General features: G+C 40.5%; 1 protein-coding gene across 1 annotated transcript in view; it reads left to right on the forward strand.

Annotated features, from left to right (window-relative positions):
- MRC1 (mannose receptor C-type 1) overlaps positions 1-17,854 on the forward strand; it is a 138,083-nt gene extending 120,229 nt beyond the window's left edge. The window contains exons 26-30 of the mRNA XM_075587513.1: positions 2,992-3,141; positions 7,413-7,529; positions 9,223-9,390; positions 13,514-13,552; positions 16,870-17,854. Of these exons, the coding sequence (XP_075443628.1) occupies positions 2,992-3,141; positions 7,413-7,529; positions 9,223-9,390; positions 13,514-13,552; positions 16,870-17,111 (716 nt within the window). The 3' untranslated portion in view covers positions 17,112-17,854. The remainder of the gene's footprint in view (positions 1-2,991; positions 3,142-7,412; positions 7,530-9,222; positions 9,391-13,513; positions 13,553-16,869) is intronic.
- The last annotated feature ends 5,219 nt before the right edge of the window (positions 17,855-23,073 follow it).

Genomic DNA, 23,073 nt, shown 5'->3' on the forward strand with positions numbered 1-23,073 from the left:
TCCCCTCTCCCCCCCCCCAAGCTGCGGACTCGCGGGGGCTCTGTCTGAGTCTCCTGACTCTCTCTCCCCCCCCCCAAGCTGCGGACTCACGGGGGCTCTGTCTGAGTTTCCTGACTCTCTCTCCCCTCTCCCCCCCCCAAGCTGCGGACCTGCGGGGGCTCTGGCTGAGTCTCCTGACTCTCTCTAACCCCCTGTGCTTAAGAGGCCCCCCCTCTGGCAGTGCTGCGTGGGAAGCGGCATGCTCAAGCCCCCCGCTTCCCACGTTACTGAAGCAGGAGCCGTGAGAGGTGACAGGGCATGTCGCTGGCATATGCTGACAGCGCAGCGGGCGTGTGGGGGGAATTGGCAGCCGTCCCGGTTACCCTCCATGATCTCGGGGCTCCTCTCCTCCTCCGGCCCCGGCGGCGCTCAGAGGGACACAGGGAAGGGGAAGTGGAGGTAGAGAAGAGGGAGGAGAGAGGCTGAGCAGCGGCTCCTCCTCTCTCACAGCCGGAGGACTACACCCACACCCACAGCACCGGAAGCTCTGCGCCAGCCATCTTTGTATACCCATGGCAGCGGACGTGTGGGGTTAACGGCGGCCGTTAGGAGCGGCGCCGGCGGCTATCACCGCCGCCGCATGTCACAGCAGGCATGTGGGGTGGGGGGGAGGTGGGGGATGTTGGGGAGGTGGGGGGGAGGTGGGGGAGCCATGATGTCACTTCCGTTTCACATTTCGTTCCCCATCTCTCCTGTTTTACCCTATCAGAATAGGGGCCACTAAAGAAGTTTCTCTTCAAAATAACCGAGCAGCTGTAACAGCAGCCGGACGGCAGAAAATGGCGACATCCTTTGGATGCAAAAACTACAATAGCCTTTATTGATAACAAATGCTAGTAAAATATAATGATTCAATTAATATGAAAGGAAACTCACATGTCCGTTTGCAATCTTGGCTCGTATGTGTGGCCTACTTACAAGATGTAAGTCAAAAACGGGCAGTGTGACACAGTGGTCTATGCAGGGAGGACTTCTAATCCAATGAATAATGGAGACTTCCACTCTCAGCCAAGCAGCGGTGTATATAGAAGAGAAAGATATCCATAGTGCAGACCAATCATAAAAAACATGACTTTATGGGGTTTTAAAATTGAACACTTACAATAAAAACATATAAATAATGCGTGTATCACAATACTGTGACCGAGGAGAGATTGCTGTTAGCTTCTGGCTCACCCACCACCTCCGGTTTATGGACCCTGCGTGGGACGCCGCTGTATTGGACTCTCCACCTCCTGGGATCCCGTCAGCTCCGTTCCTCGTGTAGGAAGCCACGCACCGTATTGGCGAAACGCGTAGAGTGGTAGCCGCCCAGAGGAGGAGAGAAGCAGTGTCAGAGATTGCAGACCCACTACCGGAAGTGACGGATCGCGGCCAACCGGAAGTGATGTATCGGAGCTAACCGGAGGGGACATGACAGCCCACCTGAGAGGGAGCTCCAGGAAAAGAACAGAGCGGCGTCCTACACGAGGAACGGCCTGTCGCCCTGTGTGATCACTATTATTGGATCGATATCCACTTGCAAGGCAGAGTGTGTAGGTGTGTGCAACTTTTAGTTACATATGAGACTAAGAGGTTTGATAACATTCAAGCAGCCTATATCTGTGCTGGAGACCTTGGGACTGCTATGTGAGTTACTGTGGCATGCGTTTGTATTCTCTATCTGCGCCACTGATATTGTGTACTTGTCTCACACACACCTACACACTCTGCCTTGCAAGTGGATATCGATCCAATATTGGTGATCACACAGGGCGACATTTCAAAGCCTAACAAGTAGAGCCGCCCCGCAGCATAAGCGATCAGATACATGCAACCTATATTTGTGTTAGAGAATTTGTGAGTACTATTGGAGATACTGGAGACACTGTGGCATTTGTTTGTAGCTTTCTACCTGCGCCGCTAACACTGTATATTTGTCCCATGCACACTCACACATTATAGGTGCTTTGTAAGCGGATATTTATCCATTAGCAGCCAATGAATAGTGGCTAGTGTTATATATACCTACACGGAAATTAGATGGTGACCTATTCTGACCGCTATAGCTGTGACTGTTCCCCGGATTCATATTTTAATTGATTTTAAGTTAGTTTAGAGCATGCGCCGTTTATGTTGTGTGTCTCTTTGATACTTAATAACATTTTATTATTTTGGCCACATGGCATTTTAGTGGCAATTGTCCTCACCCAATGTGGTGAGCAATTGCTTCCCTGTAAAGGTTGACTGAACCACATTTGTATATAGGTATTGACACCTTACATATTGTCCCTAGCCTAGTGTGCAATTAATGGGGATCTTTTGAGTGGGTCTCTATACCCACTTTATATGTTTTTTTTCTCTTTATAACCTCACCTGAACTCTGGGCAGTAAAGGGGCAGAGCTTAGCCTATGCTGAGTCACTTTGAACCATGTGACCATTCCAGCATGTTCTAGAATACAGGGAGTAAACAGGCCTCTGCCTAGTTACTTTGCAACAATATAACAAAAACGGGGTATTACTAGTAGTTAACTCCTTAAATCCCTTTTAACCCCCTTAAACTAATTAGGAATTCAACAAGGGTGCTACACACAGTAAACAGGTACAGAGCAAAGAAGAAAGATTCAGTAAATATACCAAGCAAATGATTAGCAAAACATTAATGCAACAATCCCCCCATTTCTCAGATCACATTTTTTACATAATTCACAAGAAAAACCACACTCCTTTTAGATTTCGGATTCCCCTGGTTCCTCAGTGTAACATTGCTGACTACAACCAGGATACGAACCCGCAGGGCAGAGGTAGGGAGTGATCTAAAAATAGTGCCATTCCGGGTGATCTAAAAATAGTACAATTCAGCTCCGGAAAACCCCGTGTGTTTGAGTTCTGTGAAACTAACACGGTATGTTTTATATCTTCTTAAGGTTTTATTTTGATGTATATAAACATTTCTTGCTAAATGTTTCCAGTTATTGCTCCCACTGATCCACCGCAAGCACGTGGAAAATGCCCAGAATCAAGTGGAAAAGAATGGATTCCTTTCCGTAGCCATTGCTATCTCTTTCAATCAACGTACACAAGAAACTGGGCTCAAGCTTCATTAGAATGCCTTCGGATAGGTACGTGCACTTCAGCAGATATATAAGCTTTTGAGTGTGTGCGTGTGTGTAAAATGAAAAACAATATCAGTGCAAATAATTATACACTCATTAAATAGATGCACTCACATATCTGAGTATATGTGCATAAAAATACACATGCACTATTATGTGAATGCAATAATTGACAAAAATAAATACATATATATACTAAATATATGATATAGTGCGTATGTACAGTATAGATGTTGTGAAGTGTATCAGAGCCAACTGAGTTCCTACTGTTCCCTCCAACTGCCACTGCCTCACCAGGCCGATTGTAATGCAGAAGGTAGTCAAGCAAATTCTATTTAAATTCTACTAACTGGGAACGCTTTGAATCACAATTAGTGCAGCGATAGTCAGTGAAGTTAACTAGTATATTCATGTACATATGTAATGCAAAGGGGGGCAGAAGAGGGTGAGAGAGTGGGTGACACATAGGTGAGTGTTTCTACCCTCTTCAGTGCAGCTGCATGAGTAACTGCAGATCACAACCGCACTTTGGGGCCTATGCAGTAAGTTGCGAGATGTGTCTGTCGCCAGCGCAATTAGATCTCCTTTTTTTTGCCGGGTATTTGCCGCTAAATGCTGTAAATGGCGATTGTGAGTAAAATGGTGAGTTCCACATGTTGCGCGAACACGGCGCAGCGTTTCGCGTTCATGCAGCAAGTGGCGGAGGACGTAATGTATCGGTATGCCCTCCACTGCAATATGGGGTTAAGAATAATATAATTATTTTTAATCACACATCAAAAGTTTGACATAAAATAATTTACCTGTAGTTGTGATCAATAGCCACTTATGCGCAGAAAGTTCCCTTAAAGTAGATTGGAGTTTCCATGCAAAGTGCCCAATCAGTACAAACACTTTAGTTAATCCCTGTGCAGAACCACTAAACAACACATGTAAGAAGTTCAGAATGACATGTAATACAAGTCAAGCTGCGCTGGCAACAGCAACACTAGAATGCCACAGCAATTTCACTAGCAGCTGAAATGTTCGGCTCTCGGCTGGTTGTTGGTGCCTTCTTGGATTGGCGCAGCTTTTTGGCGCTTTTCTCGCTAAGAGTTTCTGCCGCGCACCGCCGAGATCTTACTCGGCATCTACTGCATTCAGCGTAGTGCTTAATATGGCGAAATAGCCATTCTCGCCACCCGCACGGCGCTTTATTTCCGGCAACAATAGCATGTGCCGTGTTTCAGTTATCTCGCACACATACCGCCATCAACTGCATACCATATGGCAATCTCGCAATAAAAAAGGCGAATTCAGCCTTCTCGCAACTTACTGCATAGGCCCCTTTGTCTCACGCTGGCCATGTGTCCTTTGATGATCGGATCATAGAAATGGGCAATTATTTCACCAAAATTCAAAGTTTACATGAAAATTGCTTTTTTTCCCCCTTCATTTTACAATATTTATAAATTAGCTGGAACTTTAAAAAAAAATGTTTTTATTTGAAAATATAAAAATTAGCAAATATTTATACATTTGCAAAAGGAGAGGGGAGGGTTAAAAGTAGAGAATACTCCAAAATTCAAAATCAAAAACTGAAAAAAGTTTAAAATTAGAGACAAATTGACCATTCATGAAAAGGAAGAAAAAAAATGAAAATGAGAGAATATTAAAAAATGTGAAAAAGAATGTGGAAATTTGAGTCAATTAGAAAATGGTTGCACAGAAATCACATGGCGCCTAGCAGCTCCAAACAAATAGGGATCTGAGTGGCTAGCTGAGTACAGCATGTAATACTTCCCCTAGTGCGGGGGTCGACAAACTGCGGCTCCCCAGCCGCATGCGGCTCTTTCCGCTCCTACTTGTGGCTTTCTGCAGGTTGCCGACACCCAGCTGCTGGCTCTCTCCCTCACTATCCTGCCAGTGGCTGTGGGGTGGCCCAGTCAACGCTAGTCGGGCCTCTTGTTACCACCGGGCCCGACATCTCCCCAGCTGCCTATCTGCCTATCTCCTGTACTGTCCCATGCCGGGCTCTCATGCCAGTGTGCGTCGGAAGTGCGTGTTGCAACTTCCGATGCGAGCCGACGTCACAGAGCCCGGCTATATATGCATCACTAACTGGGATAAGGTATAACAAGGTATACATTTATGACATCAGAATTAGAACAAAAATATGGGCTATGGGCAACGTTTCAGACCTCTCGGTCTTTTCTCAATCTCCTTTTATGTATGTATGTATGTACTGTATGTATGTATGTATGTATGTACTGTATGTATGTATGTATGTATGTACTGTATGTACTGTATGTACTGTATGTATGTACTGTATGTATGTACTGTATGTATGTACTGTATGTACTGTATGTACTGTATGTATGTACTGTATGTACTGTATGTGTGTACTGTATGTACTGTATGTATGTACTGTATGTATGTATGTATGTATGTATTTATGTACTGAATGTATGTATTGTGTATTTGTAAATTACACTCTTTTACACAGAAAAACAATGGAAAAAAACTAAATAAAAGGGACTTATTATTGTGAAATGCATTTTATCCCCCCACATATTTTGTCGTATGTTAATGCTTATACAGTATATACCTATTAGTGTGTGTACAGTAGATGTATGTGTTTGTGGGGGTGTAATATTCATGCATGTGTTGCGGCTCTCGGAACATTTTGGAGAAAGACATTTTTTATAAAATGGCTCTTCTTCCTTGAGAGGTTGCCAACCCCTGCCCTAGTGCAACCATCTGTTTATCCAATAGAGATTGAGCGGCTGTCTTTCCCTCCCCATGATTTAAAGAAGTTGTAATTTGTCAGTACTAGTGAGGCAAATGTGGAGAGGTGGGAGATATAGTACAATGCCAAAGTGTGGGGAAACGGCTTCAGCCGAGGAGAATCCTGCTTGTGCCGCCAACACAACACAGACAAACAATTTCTTCAAAGTACAGGTCTCCTCTAAGAATGAGATGCAAAGTAGAGCTCTGTTCACAATGCAATTCTCCACTTAATGTGACAGCCAAGAACAGTGGAAAGACAACGTTTCAGGTCCCATATGGACCTTTCATCAAGTGTGGTGGGAGATATCGCACTTTTTTTTAACATAGGGGTAATGTAATAGGATTTCTTACACAACCATATGGTGAAAAAGGATTTCATCTCTTTAATACCCTTCAAATAAAATGCAAAGAGATTTACATGCATATTTGCAAACAGTGCAATTTTAAAGTGTTGAGTAATCCAACAAGCCGGCGACAGTAGTCATGTGGTGACCATTACCAAGCTGGCCTTTTGGGCTACTAACGCCCTGATCCACAAAAGGCTGCTATGCTTTAGCAAGTCTTTACTCCCATTCATTTGAAAGGCAGTTGAAGCATGATAAAGCTTAGCACCCTTTAGTGGATCTATGCCTAAGTGGCTAATCTATTCTAATTTATTATTATCACCTACTCTACAGTAAGCTGACCAGTCCTATCTTGCCTATGTAGTGTATGTAATAGCCATTATATACATAGACAAGATAGGCTTAACCGCCCATGCTTATTGCTGCAATATAATGAGTTGTATTGCTGCATTATTTATGCAGTAATGCTTTAGTGAATAGAGTGGTACATTTAACTCCCTTTTGTGGGGAAATAATGTGCAAATGATGTGAACTGTTATCAATATTGAGGAGGGGCACTTTCACTGGTGTTTTGGTTGTAAACAATGTAGTGTTTTGGTTCTAAAATATTTTTATGTTTTGGTTTTGATTTTGGTTTTGCAAAACAATGTTTTTTTTTTTTTTAACAAGTTGGATTTTTTCCCCCAAACCTGAACTTTTGTGCCATCTTGAATCTATAGATCAGTGGTTTCCAACTTTTTTTGGTTAAGGAACCCTAAGGGAAATTCTGAGGAACCCCAAACCATCTCTAATAGCAACTCTGTGATCAGATGCATTTTAAATTCTTCTGTATTTGATACAATTTTCAAATGACTATAAAATTGCAGGGGACCCTTTAGGGGTGCCCGGGGAACCCAAGGGTTCCTAGTAGGAACCCTGGTAGAGAAACACTGCTATAGATATACAGAACATGTCTATGTGTGATAGAATATATATACATAAATATATTTTAAAAAAAATATATATATACACACACACAGACATTCACATACACACACACACACACACACACACACATCACACTACCACTTTTTTTCTGTACACTTTTATTTACATATTTAATTTTTTACTTTAGATTTTTTTGGAAATTTTACATGTACAGTGCTATTAATTATTATTTTTCAGGATCCTCATTAGTTGCAGTGGAAGACTCCTATGAATCAAACTTTATATGGCACCATGCTGAGCAACTGAATGACCGAGCTAACACTTTTTGGATCGGAATGTACAAAAATGTGGCAGGTACTGTAACTTTGTCATCAGTAGGTCTGAAGCACTGCAAGCTTTTAAGTTGTGGAAGGCAATAGTGGGTGCAATGTGTGACTTACCTTTATAGTTTATGGAGACATCCTTAGAACTCTCCCCTGGCATAAATCCAGCACTACCAACATGTTCTGAAGATCCCAGCCTTACTGCTGTGTATGGCTTATCGGTTTAGGTTTTGGAAGCTCTATTAATGGCGGTTGGCTTAACCAAAAACAATACTGTGCATGAAGAGGAAGAAGAAACTTTGTGAAAATAAAAATCTACTGTAGGAGGAAACATATTCTCACATTGTTAGGATTTATATTAAGGTCCATAAATGCATGAGCCATGAGGGGCATTACAAATTAGTTAATATGGTCATAAATTTGTTCAGTCATTTCTGCTAGATGGTGTAGCTAATATGTAATGGTTTTTCACACTTTTTGTGGCACATAAAATCAACTACATACAGTAGATATAAATTAAAACCAACTGAAAATCATTTTTATTGAATGTACAGTCGACATACTGTATGACCTAATACTATGCATAGTGGTTACACATAATAGTCAATGATGTCTGCTTAATTAGCATGTGATCATTGGTATATTTGTGTTTCCATTTCTCAAGTCTCTGTCTTTACCCACGTTCAAACATTTAAATTCAGAAAAGCACAATTGCAGTAATTGATTGAGCTTCTGGTTCTGAACTTCCTTGATCAAGGATTGATTCTTGCCAGTCAATTATTGTATCAAGTGGCTTTGTTCATACAAATATATGTTTAGGACAATGCTTGAAAATGATAAAAGCGAACAGTGGCAAAATGTGAGCAGTATTATGCTTATTTGTACTGTATGTCCACAGCCAAAATCTTGATATTTGCAAAAGAAATGCTGTTTCAGTTTAGAGAGATTGTGACAGACTTGGGAGACTGGTTTAATTAATAGGGAGAACTTTTGACTGCGTTTGTGATAACTGTACTCGGTAGTACAGTTTTTCTTACCTAACTGTATGTACTTTAACTCTCATTTAAGTGATTAGGGTAACAGTCTTAAATATAAAACAACTCCTATCTTATCAGAAGCATCAAAGTCAAAATAATGGACTTTTTGTGAGTGTCAAAACAAAAGAAGCAACATAGGTTTCGCTTCAATTAAGTGTAATGGGGGGAAAAAAACCTACAGTACACAAAAATGTATTTTAGTATTTTGTGTGTATCAACCTGCATATGGACTTTGGGACTTTAAGGTTTGCTAGACACTAGGTTTTATTACTAAGGTTTTATTACTACAATATATATTTTAGTGATTTTGAAGTTGTGTTTGTTAGTTATTAAGTGAGTTTGTTCTTTGGGTGACACCAGCATTATTTATTATATTGTATGTCTGTGTATAGTAGATATCGCTTGGGGGCAACAACTTTGATGGTACACGCAATATTTTAAATATTTCATACTAATAATAAAATTAGATTTTTTGGGGATTTGTTTTTTGGAAGATTATATGAGTGCTCATTTGTGTTCTTAGCTTATTATTTGTTTATATAGTAGTGCCTTTTATGAATATCCATCTAGTCAGAAATACACATTCATACAGAAAAGCGTCACTTGTCAAGGAGTATGTATGTTTTGTATATGCTCTTCTGTATAGGTAAGTCATTAAGTTATGTGTGTTTGTGTGTTTATGATTAGGAAACTGGCTCTGGTTAGACAGTACAGCTGTTGACTATGTAAATTGGGATGAAGGTGAACCCTCCGAACATTCAGATGAGGAATGTGTGGAGCTGTATTCAACAAAAGGAACTTGGAATAACTTGTACTGCTCCTCATACAGAGGGTATATCTGTAAAATATTAAAAAGTAAGTACTGATTTATGTATTTTATTAAAGTATACATATTTGCTATGAGTTGTATATATTTGCTGTCAGTTCACATGGAGAAACCTAAGTTTTTGAAAACTTTGTAAACGATTTCATCTTGTAGGAGCAGTGTAGAACCTACTTTTCTTTTCAAATAGATGGGGAGCAGGGGGTCCTGGAGCTGATCCACGTTAATTTAACCTGCGTGGATCCCTTGGTTCTGAGATACATACTGGGAAAGGTGCCGCTGGTATTTCCTTGTACGGATGACATGGCAGCTTCCTATTGGCCCAGAGTGATGTGGGAGATGTAAACTTCCATGTTTGTTTCCCCTGGAGGGGATGTACCAGTGCTACCTTCAGTGGTAAGTATCTCAGCAACCATGGGTCCCCAGAGCTGAAAACAGCTCATCAGCTCCAGGGACCCCCTGCTTTCTATTCATCTAAATGGGAGGTGGGGGGAGGTGGATCTAAGAAAAACAAGCAGGAGAAACTGCACCTTTAAATTTATGGGTGTCCCATGTTGTAGCCATCACTTCATGGGGTCTTGGACACCAGTGGCCTTTGAGTGACCCATGAGGTAAACACCCACATCATGGAGCCAAGTCGTGGGCAATGAACGTGATCTGACAATAGCAGGAACAGAAGAGGACTAACTCCCTCCACATCATCACTGGGGCTGCGATCATGTGACTATTCTCGATGTGCCAGAGGGGCTGTGGCTCTCTGGCACACTGAAGGTCGAGGAAGCATTATGGAAGCCTTATGTTGGCCCCCTAAAAGTTATCATAACCTACAGAAAATCTACATTTCTCAATATGGCTACTGGTTCTTTGAATGATTGAAAATTCTTGCAATTGCTATTTGTTTATAATCTGATGGAGGGCTAGGGATTTATAAAACGTTGTGTGTGTTCACCTAGTATCCCCTCAATTGTTCAATGGTTAAAAAAAATCATGTTGTGATAGCTACAAATATATTATATGTATTATGAGAGGGGGGGGGTTTATGTTTTTGAAGCTGCAGTAATTCCTTCTCTAGAAGCGTACAAAACTATATTCAAAAGCAGCTACAATTTTAAGAACTTTTGAGTTGGACAAATAAAAAAAATTACCTGCAGAAAATATGTTTTCATGGAATAATATACTGTAGCTATTAGAATTTTACAATATTGCACAACTTTATTAACAGCTAATTATTACATGTGACACCAGTTGTTTGATGCTGAGTTACTAACATGTAGCAAATAGTGGCGGTATGTGTGGGTGGTAGAAAGATTCTGATTAATAAACGTAATAAACGAACTATGGCTCATAAAAAGGAGAAAGATTATTATTTACAATTATTCATTTTTTCGCTATTAAAAGCAACTTATTCCCTTGAAGCCATGGTGTGTTTACTTACTTTGGAAAGTATTATTTGGGGCTTATACAAATATATTCAGGGACAACACAAGAAGATTTCAAAAAAAACTATTTATCCCAAGTGCAGTACAAATGACACAGTGTCATCCCTTAAGGTTGGAGCAAAGGAGATTTCACCAGTAACAAAGGAAAAGGTTCATTACAGTAAGGGAAGTTAAAATGTTGAATTCATTGCACATGGAGACTGTGATGGCAGATACAATAGACAACTTCAAAAAAAGGTTGGACAGCATTTTAGAAAGGAAAGATATACAGGGAAATTCCAAATAAGTAAAGATGGGAAGGATGTTGATCCAGGGAGAAATCTGATTGCCTTTATTTGTAGTCGGGAAGGAATTTAATCTCCCCTTTATGAGACATCATTGGATAATATTTCACTGGGGGTTTTTGTTTGCCTTTGTCTGGATACAAATGCTGTAAATACTATTATAGGATAAGTATCGCAATTTAGCATAGGTTGAACTTGATGGACATATGTCTTTTTTCAACCTCATCTACTAGGTAACTATGTAACTATTCTGTAAACTGCGAGATTGCTGTTTTGGCGATCGCACATGAAAAGCCCCACTGCTACCAATGGGGGGCTTCCCGTGCGAGATCGCCGAAACTGTGATCTTGCATCTTACAGAATAAGCCTATTATCAATTACTCATGCTAGCGCTACATAAGTCATCTGTACTTGTGTTATATTCACTTGTAAACAGTGTGTAAGACAATGCACAAGCTTTGGTAAAAAAAGTAGTAGCTGGACTGCTCCAGACAGGTACAAAAAAATCCTTTATTGACGGCACATTAAAAACAGCAAGGAGAAGAACCCCCTCTTACGCGTTTCGCGTGACGTGCGCGCTTTATCAAAGAGTAAAAGATAGACATTCATTCCTAAAATACCCATGATACCCTTACTCCGTAACCAATAGGAATAACAATTATCAAAAGCCGCCGCACACCTGAGGTCTCCTGTAACCTCCCTCATCTTGTAATCATAGGTGGGGGTGGTCTAGCACAGAGACCAGGGAGTCATGGGAGCATTAACAATGATGAAAAGTTCAGTCCGCGCTCTGGCTCTTTAAGCTTGGATTGTTGATCCCTCTCAGTTCTCTTGCTGCTTCTGTGTTTATGAGGTGTCTCCCCCACCTCCAAATGTGGTCTCCACCGGAACCCCGATGGTGATACCAATATCAGCAAAACAAGAAAAAACACAAAAGCGCACCAAGATGAGAGATAGATATTGTATTAGCAACAAATAATAAAATTAGTAACTTACATTTAAAATTTCTTTAATAATCCCCGATCTGGTGTCTATCACAGGAGTAGGGCATCACATAGGAAATATGAAGGGTAATCCCGCGCATGTGTTTTACCCGCGCGCTAGGGCTGTCTCTGTTTCCTCTCCTGTCCTCCACGTGTGGTAGCGTGGTGCAGAGTGTAGCACACATGTGCAGGAACCGGGGCCTTCAATAGGTGTCCTTAGGATATCGCCTGAAGAAGTTTACTTAGGTAAACGAAACGCGTCGCGACTGTTGTGGCTGGCGGTTTTATTACCCACCATCAGTACACACTCAAGTGTACCGTTCCTGCTTTTTTCCGATCGTTTTTATGCTATCAAAAACGGACAGGCATCCTAAGGACACCTATTGAAGGCCCCGGTTCCTGCACATGTGTGCTACACTCTGCACCACGCTACCACACGTGGAGGACAGGAGAGGAAACAGAGACAGCCCTAGCGCGCGGGTCTGATCTCTTAGAACTGAGATTACCCTTCATATTTCCTATGTGATGCCCTACTCCTGTGATAGACACCAGATCGGGGATTATTAAAGAAATTTTATATGTAAGTTACTAATTTTATTATTTGTTGCTAATACAATATCTATCTCTCATCTTGGTGCGCTTTTGTGTTTTTTCTTGTTGAGCATTAACAATGATACCGATTGGATGCAGGCTTGTCTCATTGAAAATCATTAAAGAAACTTTACACGTATCGAGACCAAGTCCCGCACCCAAGAATATTCATTAATACAAACAATGATACAAACAATGTACTTTGAGAAAAGAAACAAGGATTCAATTAATTGCAAGTGTTTCTGTGATTTGCATTTGTAGTTCTTACCGTCTGGTATTTATTGTTTCAAGAAGACTACTATTGGTATTTGCCTCTGGATAGCATCGCTTGGAGGTGTTTCACTCCTATTTTTCTCTTATATTCACTTGTGACTAACGACTGCTTTTTCCTTCACTGATATAGCTGACTATTGCCCTGTAATTTCCCAGTATATTAACCTCATGGCTTACAGACGGGCCAGCAAGGCTTTGCTGAGATTTGTTTGCCTCTCTGGTAATGATTTAATTTCAACATGATTCTAAGATCGTGAGATTGATGGAGAACATGATCACAAAAGTGACTAACCATATTCTTACACTAAATGTATCCAACCTCCATTCTGTACTATATACCGTAGTCTTGTTCAGTGAGAATTTGCTATGCAAATAATTTCATGCTTGTTATTTACCAGTAGTGCTATTTAAAACAATGGTTAAGGAGATAACATGTGTTATCTAAAGGATTATTTCGTTTATAAACTCCCATTAATGGGGGTAATGACCTCTGCTACTGTACATCTGTAATTTCGTGGTAACATGCGTCATTGTCTCAGCTCAAATACAAAGAAAGTAATTGTTCTATGTTCATTCTGTTTACAGTTGTTGAAACTACTGAAAAGCCTGTGGAGGCACCAAAAGGTAACTACATATTTACTCAATAAAATAATGTCACTTTTGAAATAATAAAATATTGTTTTTTTGTTGCCCAATGTAATAAAAGAATGGCATTTTCTATTTCCTAGCAATATTGCAAACAGTAAAAGTAAAATTATTCCGGAAGGCTAGTCAGAAATGGCTGCAAGAATATACAATGGTAAAGCGCTGTAATTAGAAGGCACTAGATGCATTTGGCAATCATGAAACAATAAGCTACACTTGATTTTTTGTTACTGAAACAATTTGTTGCCATTTTTTTCCTTTGTGATCTTGTACTAAAGACATTAATCAGTTAAGATGTTCTGTAGAAAAAGGGCAGTAGTCACTTGGAACAGACTTCAAGCAGAAGATGTACCGTAGGCACAAATGGGGTCAACAGTCACCAAACCTCAATACTAGGGTTAAAAGTGATACAAATAATAGAACCAGGTTTGTCAGTGAAAAAATTCCAATTGGAAGAATTGTTATTATTTTAATATCACCTTTTTTTTGCACTTGACATAGGGGTGTTTTGGCTTCCGCAACTTTGTGCTTATACTGTATGTCTTCTGCTGAATAAAAAGAAGGGTGTACTGTATGATACAGCGTACTAAGTAAATAGGTCTTACATAGTAACAGAAGTAAGTGGTTTTGTAGCAGGCAGGGAATATAGGCAGCCTTATCTGCTATTCATTTATATGTTTAACCAAATTAGCATTAATAAGTGGATGTGAATTAGTATATCCAGGAAGTTTATGCTTATCCTAAAGGATCAGGCCAATCTAGGATAGTGAAGTTAAATAGATTAAATGTTGCTGATTGACACCTTTCAAAAATGTAAAAAAAAATAGTAGTGTGTATTTTTAAATATTATTTAAACTCTTAACATTTTCATAATAAACAAATGGTTTAACAATGTTTGATAAATTATATTTATCACTAAAATACAAAACATAGTCATAAACTTTGCTATTTTAGCTTTGCTCTATGGTGCCATCCCTAGTCATTGAAAGTATGTTGAAGGCGTACTACGGCTGCACACAATACTGACTTGGGTGCTGACTCAGACAGGGATAAATTCCTGCTTTACATGCAAGATAAATTTAGAGCACTCACGTGGTCTTGTGTAAACGGGGTCCAGATTTATTTAGATGGTCCATGTTTCAGTTCTTAACATGGACCTTTCTCTAGACATGGGGTGCTCAACTCCAGTCCCCGAGACCCCCCAACAGGTCAGGTTTTCAGGATATCCAAGCTTCAGCACAGGTGGCTCAATCAGACTGAGCCTCTGATTGAGCCACCTATGCTGAAGCAGGGACTGATTAAGCCACCTGTGCTGAAGCAGGGACATCCTGCAAGCCTTAATGGCTGGGGGGTCTTGTGGACTGGAGTTTAGTACCCATGGTCTATATGACATACTTGAAAATGAGAGGTAACTCTCAATGTATTACTTCCTGGTAAAACATTTTTATAAATAAATAAAATATGTTGGTAAGGACCAAATGTCGACCACTTAAATAAATCTGGACCTCGTTTACACAAGAACACGTGAGTGCTGTCTAACTTTATCTTGCCATCATTACTTAAACAGATAAACATAAGTAGCTGACAGGATTCATTTCACGGTTCCCAACAGAACTTGATTTTTGTAATTAATTACTAATAATTCATTACACGTACACAGTTTTCAGGCACTAGGTTGAAGTGCCTTTTTAATGTTTGCCACATCTATACTTCGGGAAGATAAAGTATTATTATTAAAAAAAAATTACCGAGACACTGAAAGTATTCAAGAACAAAAAAATCATGGTATATTAAACCTTTAAAGGTGCTATTTAAAAAATAAAAAAAAACTTATTAGTGCAATTGGTTTTCTTAGGCTCAGATCCACAGAGCTCTGGTAATTCAGGGTCTATACCAACTGGTTATCAGAGAGAGAGAGAGAGGGAGAGAGAGAGCAGGAAAACACACACCTGAGATACCTGGGACATACAGTATAGCATTTGGAACTTTAATAAATACTTTTTTCTATTCTCGCTCATACCAGAGTCAGTATGGGAGTAATGCCACCTTAAGGGTTGACCTAACTAACGTCTCGTTAACTATAATGAAGCTCTGGGCTCGGGTGATAGAATTGGCAGCGTTACAGGAAACACCTATTGGACATATCATTAGCACTAACGTCCATTATAGTAATGACAAGGCCTGTGAGAGCTGAAAACAGCACTACACACTGCATTAGTGAGCATTGAAGACACCATTAGCACTTAACCAAGTATTAACTTAAGTTAACACCACGTTAAGTCAACAACGTACCTACTGTATGTGGAACTGGGCCTTAGAAGATGTAATGCTCCAGATTGGTCTATGTCAAATGTTATCTGGTAATTATTCTTCTGTCTCCTTCATTTCTTTAAATAAATTGTGTCAAACACCATATCAAAGAAACTGACCGATCGCATTGCATGTAGATCCGTTTGCTAAAAGCCTTATCGAGAAGATTGTGTCAATTCACCAAAACACTTATAGGATTTAAGAGAGGGCGACAGCTACTGTACTATCCTAAACTCTGAGGGATTCAACACAACCTATTGAATCCAAGAGATTTAGACAGTCACTAGTCTGAGATTTAAAAGACTTGCTATTTGTATCAAAATTGAAAGGTGTTAAATGTAAACACCCTCTGATACTAAGTACGCTAATCAGCTAAAGTACATATACAATGTAAGCAATAGATCTCTGATCCTGTCTGACCAACAAGGAATTTCTGCACTGCAACATAGTGAATATATATATATATATAATATAAATTACACTCTACATTGGCACGATACTGAGCATTTATTACTCCATCTTCCACCCACACTTCCTCAATGGATTTCTCCCTCTCCCTCCCTCTCCCCCCCTCTCTCTCCCCTCCCCTCCCTCTCTCCCCTCCCCTTTTTGAGACTGATTCGCATTCCAAAGGAACTGGCCAATCCGAGATGGATCGATATCCGCAGAATTTGTTTTTGCAGATCTCTAACTTTAGTATCTATTTATAAGGGTAGCTGAAAGGGCATCCTACAGTACACTCTATTTGCTACCTTCTACTATTCTGATTTTCACTTGTCTGTAGCACTGGCGACAAACTCATTTTGGCAGTATACGATAATATAGAATATTGAGGCACAAAGCAGTATATTTTAAGTAAGGCAGGAGTATGTGTGTTAACATGAGCCCTGCTGTACACCTCTTTATGAGATTTATGGAATAGTTTGGTGTACAGGCAAAAAATGAAGTAGCATTTTCTAACCATTTCATTGAATTTTCACTTACAGACGAAAGGAAAGAAGAAGCGCCTTCCCATGGTGTAGCCGGGGGTGTAGTTATTGTTGTCATACTTGTTGTGGCAGGTACAGCTGTTGCCGTGTACTATGTGTATAAAAGAAGACAGAACAAATCACCACCAGATGATAGCTTTGACAACACCTTGTATTTTAATGGTGAACGTGCACCTTCAACAAGTGATACAAACGTTCTTGTGGAAAATATTGAGCACAATGAGCATTCTAACTCTTAGTGTCACCAACAAGTGACTAGGAATGTAAAATAATTTAGAGGTTGTACAGTAATATGCATTGAGAAAATATGTATTTTCTTCTAAAATCGGTGCCTTAGATCAGTTAACTGCTGTTTCTGTTTATACACATTACAAATAAAACACTGGTTCAATTTGTAATGACAGTATTCGGATCATTCTTGATGAGAGCAGAAATCATAACGGGGGGCTACTAAACAAAATCTCCCGGGAGCAAATGTGGGGGGAAGTGGCACAAAATGTATCAATACCCACTCAGGTTACTGCACTTTGCTTGAACTTGATATATAGCAAATGATACCAATCTGATACCTAAAAATGATACCAAACTGACATATTCCAGTGTTAGGAAAAAAAGGAAAAGGAAATAGTAGTATACAGTATTTTAAAACATTTGCAGCATCTACAAATTGTATTCTTTCTAAATGAAGATTTCTTTAATTGGATCCACATAACAATTATCTACTGATTATTTTGTATGGAAAGATTTCATACCGTATAGGTTACTAGTTCAGATTGCATGGGTTCTGCTATTACAGTATAGCTGATAAAACACAGATTTGTTGTTACTTATGGTGTATTAATCATTACAGAAAATTAAAACCAGCGGGACATTTCAGATACCTGTATTTGTTTGCTCTCTAAATCAATTTGTACAAAAATATCTCTTGCAGGCTTGAACAATATCAGGTGGATATGAAATAAAATGTTTCTTTTGACACGAAGTGCATTGAGTTCTTGATTATTTACTTACAGTACATCATCCATAAATTTCCTTCATATTTTTTTGGAAGCCTAGTTTTAATTTTCTTTATGTTAAAGATATTGGGTCTTTAAATCCATAAACTATAATATTTTCGGAAAAATATATATAGGAAAAGTATAGGGGCTGCACACTATATCAGCACCTGTCACAGGCTGAGAGACGCCCACTAAACCTCACATCCCTTTGTGTAACAGTTACCTATGTACTGGGTAAACATTATACCCAACCCCCTGTTATTTATGCTTTGGCAATACTGAAATGTTTTTCTGTCATGCCAATAAAACGTATTTGATTTGTTTAGAAATATATTCGGTCAATATTTTTTATGTAATTGGCAGTGATAGAAATGGAATTCCAGAGACATGGGGCAGTACAAAAAAACAAAGGTTACAGACATGAAAGAGCCGTAGAGTTGACCAATGCATAAGATGAAAGTTGGCATGGCATTTATTTATTTAAATTTTTTCTACACGGTACTCACCAAGAAGCTCAGTAGAAGAATGTGTGTAGAAACTTAGGGAGGACACCCATCCCAGACCTACAACTGGGATCTACCAAAAGAAAACCTTTAGGGGAATGATGAGGAAGACAACCAAAGGGCAGGATACATGAACGGGAGCAGGAAAGATAGCTGCTAGGATATTGGGGTCTGTTTGCCATGTTTTGTTTAAAAAGGAAGGTTTTTAATTCCTTTCTGAATGGAAGTAAAGCTTCCTAATTTCTTAAAGTAGCAGGGAGCTTATTCCACAGTCTTGGGGTGGTCCATGAAAAAGCTCTTGTTCAAGCTTAATTGACCTTAAAACGAGGCTCAATCAGTTGAAGGGCGATGGCAGATATAAGGGCCCGATTGGGCTGTTACTGATTAGGCCATTCTGAAGGCAATAGGAGGCTAATCCATAGATGGCCTTAAAAGTAAGACTCAAGACCTTAAAATGAACCCTTTGCTCCACCGGGAGCCAGTGCAGATCTTGTAATACTGGTGAGAGGTGGTCTCGTCTTGCCTGGTATAAGATGGGTAGCTGTGTTTTGCACCAGTTGCAGTTCTTTGATATTATGTTTTTGAAGACCCATCAGCAGAGAATTTGTAAAATCCAGTCCGGAGAGGACCAAGGCCTGTGCTACTATCTGTAGATTGGCTTTCTCGCAGCCGATGGATTTGGAAGTTACAGTTTTTCACAATAAATTCAATAGGAGGCTGATCAATTATGTTTATGTCAATAATAGCTCCAAGGCTTCTCACCTTATCTTTCCTCGGAATGGATGAGAGTTATTGATTTCTAGATCGTTGAAGGCGTTACTCATATCATCTGTTTGTGCTTTAGGGCCTATGAGGTTCAGCTCGTTTTTAGAGGCATTAAGTTGTAGCCAATGCAATGCTTCCAATTAGAGATGTCACTAAGGCAATTCTTCAGACCATTCACCATGATGATAGGATAGTTGGAGCTGAGCCAAGATATAAGTATAAAACATGATTTTGTTCTTACTATATCATATAATTTAATCAAAGTGAGTATACTGAAACAGGGAGAGACAAATCTACAGAATGTGATAATGAGTATATTCTAGCAAAAGCCTTTTCAAGAGAATTTACGGGACAAAATTTGAACATAGAAAGACTAGTTAGTAGACTATTACATTAGTAAAGGTTTGAGATGGTGAGAGCATGTATTTAATTGGAGACTACTGTAGCTGGGCACTAAAAAATCAGTTTATTATAGCAAAATGAAAACCGCCATAATATTGTCATAATGTCTGTTTTCTTTTTGCTATAATAAACTGAATTTTTAGTGCCCAGCTCGTCTTTTTATATTTTCACTTACTGTCTTGTCCAGTTGTGAGAAACTCTTCACTACATAGTTGGAGGAATCCACATTCTGTATTGTTTATTTTGCTGGATTTTTTGCTCGTATTTTTATTTTGTGTACCAGGTCTAACTGTGTTTGGTTTGTTTAATTGGAGAGTGACAAACAAAATACCAGATCCTAGAATACTGTACTGCAAGAATAAAGTGGGTCTATTCACTAAGATGCAAACTAGTTTACACAAATTTAGATGAATAGGAGTTAATGATGATTGACAAAACTGGAATGATTTTGCAGCTTAGTGCAATAGACCCCTGTGAGTTTGTAATCAAATGGAAGAAGGAAAATATAGAGGGAAGTTGTTAAAAGCTTCAATAACTGCTTGTCAGAGGTTTAAAAAAAAGCATGGTTAAAGGCAGAAAGGTGCACAAATGGGAGGAGGAATGGGAAGTAAACACTACACTAGACTGCATGCAACAATAATCTTGTCTAGGCAAGACCGTAGTTGTGAGAAATGCAAATGGTATATTAGGGTTCACAGGTTAGTAAGAATAAAAGATGCACGCAACCACAGCAGGTGGGAAACAGCTACATGTTTACTTTGGAATAAAGATAAAATACAATATACTGTACGTTATGATGGTGAAATAAATAGTCAAAAATAGATTACAGAGCAAGCACAATGTGTTTCAATGGTACAAAACCCACACGTGTGTATGACCCTCCTTGCCTGGCTCTAAAGGAGTGTACATCAGTTGGATATGTATACATTGGGCACGTTCCTTAACTGAAACCAATACGTTTTGACATCCTTAATATATATGTAGCCATGCATGTAAAATGGTCTGCAGTTGTCTCTCCTGCTGGCAGTAAACCTGGTAAGTTACAGGGATGCCAGCAGTAATCATGGAGGTTTGCCCTCCCGCCCTGGTGAGGTGCCCTATGTATGGATGGGAGTGGCTACATGCTCTGAGTCCACGGTTAGTGACGTCAGAGATGTGCCTGTTTCCTGGGGTATATAAGGCACAGCACTTCCCAAAGTTATTGTGTTGGAGGGAGAGCAGTGGAGAGAGTTACAGGAACAAGTCTATGTTGAGACTTGGGAAATGAAGGGCCCACTAGTGCAGTAACTAGTGGCCCGTTTCTACATCAAGCCTGACAAGGCCACACTGTGTCCAGGGACCTGGCACAGGGGTGATCTCCCTACAGGGAGAGGGGATCCCACTCCATTGGGAGGGCGTACCTTTTCAAGGGACAGTACGGTGAGATGTGCGGCTGAGCTACACGCTGCAAGGGGCAGTCTGTCCATATCAACATCAATAAAGATGCCCTGTTCAAAGACAACCTCACTGTGTGAGTGTGAAGTTACTCTCCAGTGGAAGTCACCACCAAGAAGGAGTTCCTCATCAGACCAATCTCCCTGCGGACACAGAGATCCTGATGAGGTGGAGGCGCTGCACAAGATATAGGTAGGACTCACAAACTCCCTCAGCAGCCTGTCTGGGTTGGCAATCCCCGAATACCATCAAGCGGGAGACTCAGGAGTCCTGTTGCCGACAGGTGCACCACCAGACACGACCATGTAATGGGGGCTAGATAGACCACAGGGGCCAATATGAGATTGGTTGGGGGCCAAGACCCGTTACATATATAAATGTAGACACATCCATTTCCAGGTCCCGCAGTGAGGCTTCAGTCTGAACTCTGAAGGACCTGTTTCTAGAACATTGGATGGAGCTATATATACCCTTCTATCCCCCTATAGTGATATCACAGGTCACAAGACATAGGAATGGCTATCCCTTTCTGCATAGTCATCCTGCATCACATGATGGGGAGGGGAGAAACCCGAGTGATGCCACATATTTAACCCACTAAGGCTGTTTACCCCTTATACTAACTAGAAGTTCCCAAAGGTGGGGTTACACTCTCCCCCTCATACACAAACATGATGTTGTCCTCAACATCCTTTAAATATACAACAAGGACAACATTACAATATTTAAACATATACATTACAAACACATAGCATACATGCCTTTCTTTTTGCTTTCTGTGCATACTAATACCACAATATTAGACATGGCATAACATTAATATCATATCTACATTTTCAGCAGATACAAATTTGCAGTACTTAAACCATACTCTCTCTAAATACATGGTATACCATATGTGCTGCATACAGAGATACATTTGTCGTTGAACCCAATGCTATCCCATGAGCAGGCATAATAAACTACTAAATAAGATAGTGTATAGGATAGACATAAAGTCCAGGTATCGGTGCAACATATTACAATCCACACGTAGATAATTACATCAATAATCTTCTTTGAATTCCCTGGTAGTGAGCAATAAGCATCAGTCTTGAAAATATATTATGTAATTGCTCTTAGAGTATATAGAGCATCAGCAGTATACAAGATAGTAATCACCTGTAGCTCATATAATAGTAGTCACCCAGGTAGGCTAATAAAAGTGGGATTTATGGGGTGCTAGGGGGACATACTGCTGCGGCACAGTTTATTCGAGCATTTGCCCGTTCTGTGCCGCAGCAGTAGCCTGGCGCGCGCCCGAGTGTGACGGGCGCGCGCCGAAGCAGCGGAAGAGCGCCCTCCGATCGGGGCGCTCTCCCTACCGCTGCCGGGTCCGCCGGGTCCCCCGGAACCCCCTGCCGCTGTCCCGCGATCGCGGGACACCAGGGCTCCCTCGGGGAGCCCCTGGACACGCGTGCAGGGGGCGCACGCTCCCGATGACGCGTGACCGCGCGTCTATGACGCACGGCACGCCGAGGGGCGGCCACTAGCAAGCCGGGAAATCTCCCGGCTTGCGGTACCGGCCACACTCGAATAAAGTGTGTCGGTAGTGTAACAACCCAAAGGTACAAGTGTACCCCCGTTCGCCACCACACTTAGATAGGACTACTTAGAACAAACAGGATATCTGGTATAAAGATATAATGGAAGTCCATTGATAACTCACTGTTAAAGTGGAGGCTCAACGGAGCCTATATCCAATAGATGCAGGTAGTACCTCATCCAGGCGTGCGTCCAGCTGTAGTAAATAATGGCAAGAAAAAGCAACCTCGTGGAGGAATAAGTGGAGCACTGCAGGCAGGGAGGGTCGCAGGTAGAAATGACGCACCATAGATAAAAAATCTAATTTATTGAGTGACTGGAGACATAACAAAAAGGAACAGAGTGGTGCACTCTGACGCGTTTCGGGCCGTGGCCCATTGTCAAAGAGTATAACCCATTCTGGCATATGTGTGTGTATAAATAGAAATTATACCTGATTGATACCGTCCGAAACCGGAAGTGACGCCAGCGGAACTGTATGACTGTCTCACGAGATCTTCCAGTAGTCTGGGGAT

The sequence above is a fragment of the Ascaphus truei genome, chromosome 2 (genome assembly GCF_040206685.1).
Source record: "Ascaphus truei isolate aAscTru1 chromosome 2, aAscTru1.hap1, whole genome shotgun sequence".
Lineage (NCBI taxonomy): Eukaryota > Metazoa > Chordata > Amphibia > Anura > Ascaphidae > Ascaphus > Ascaphus truei.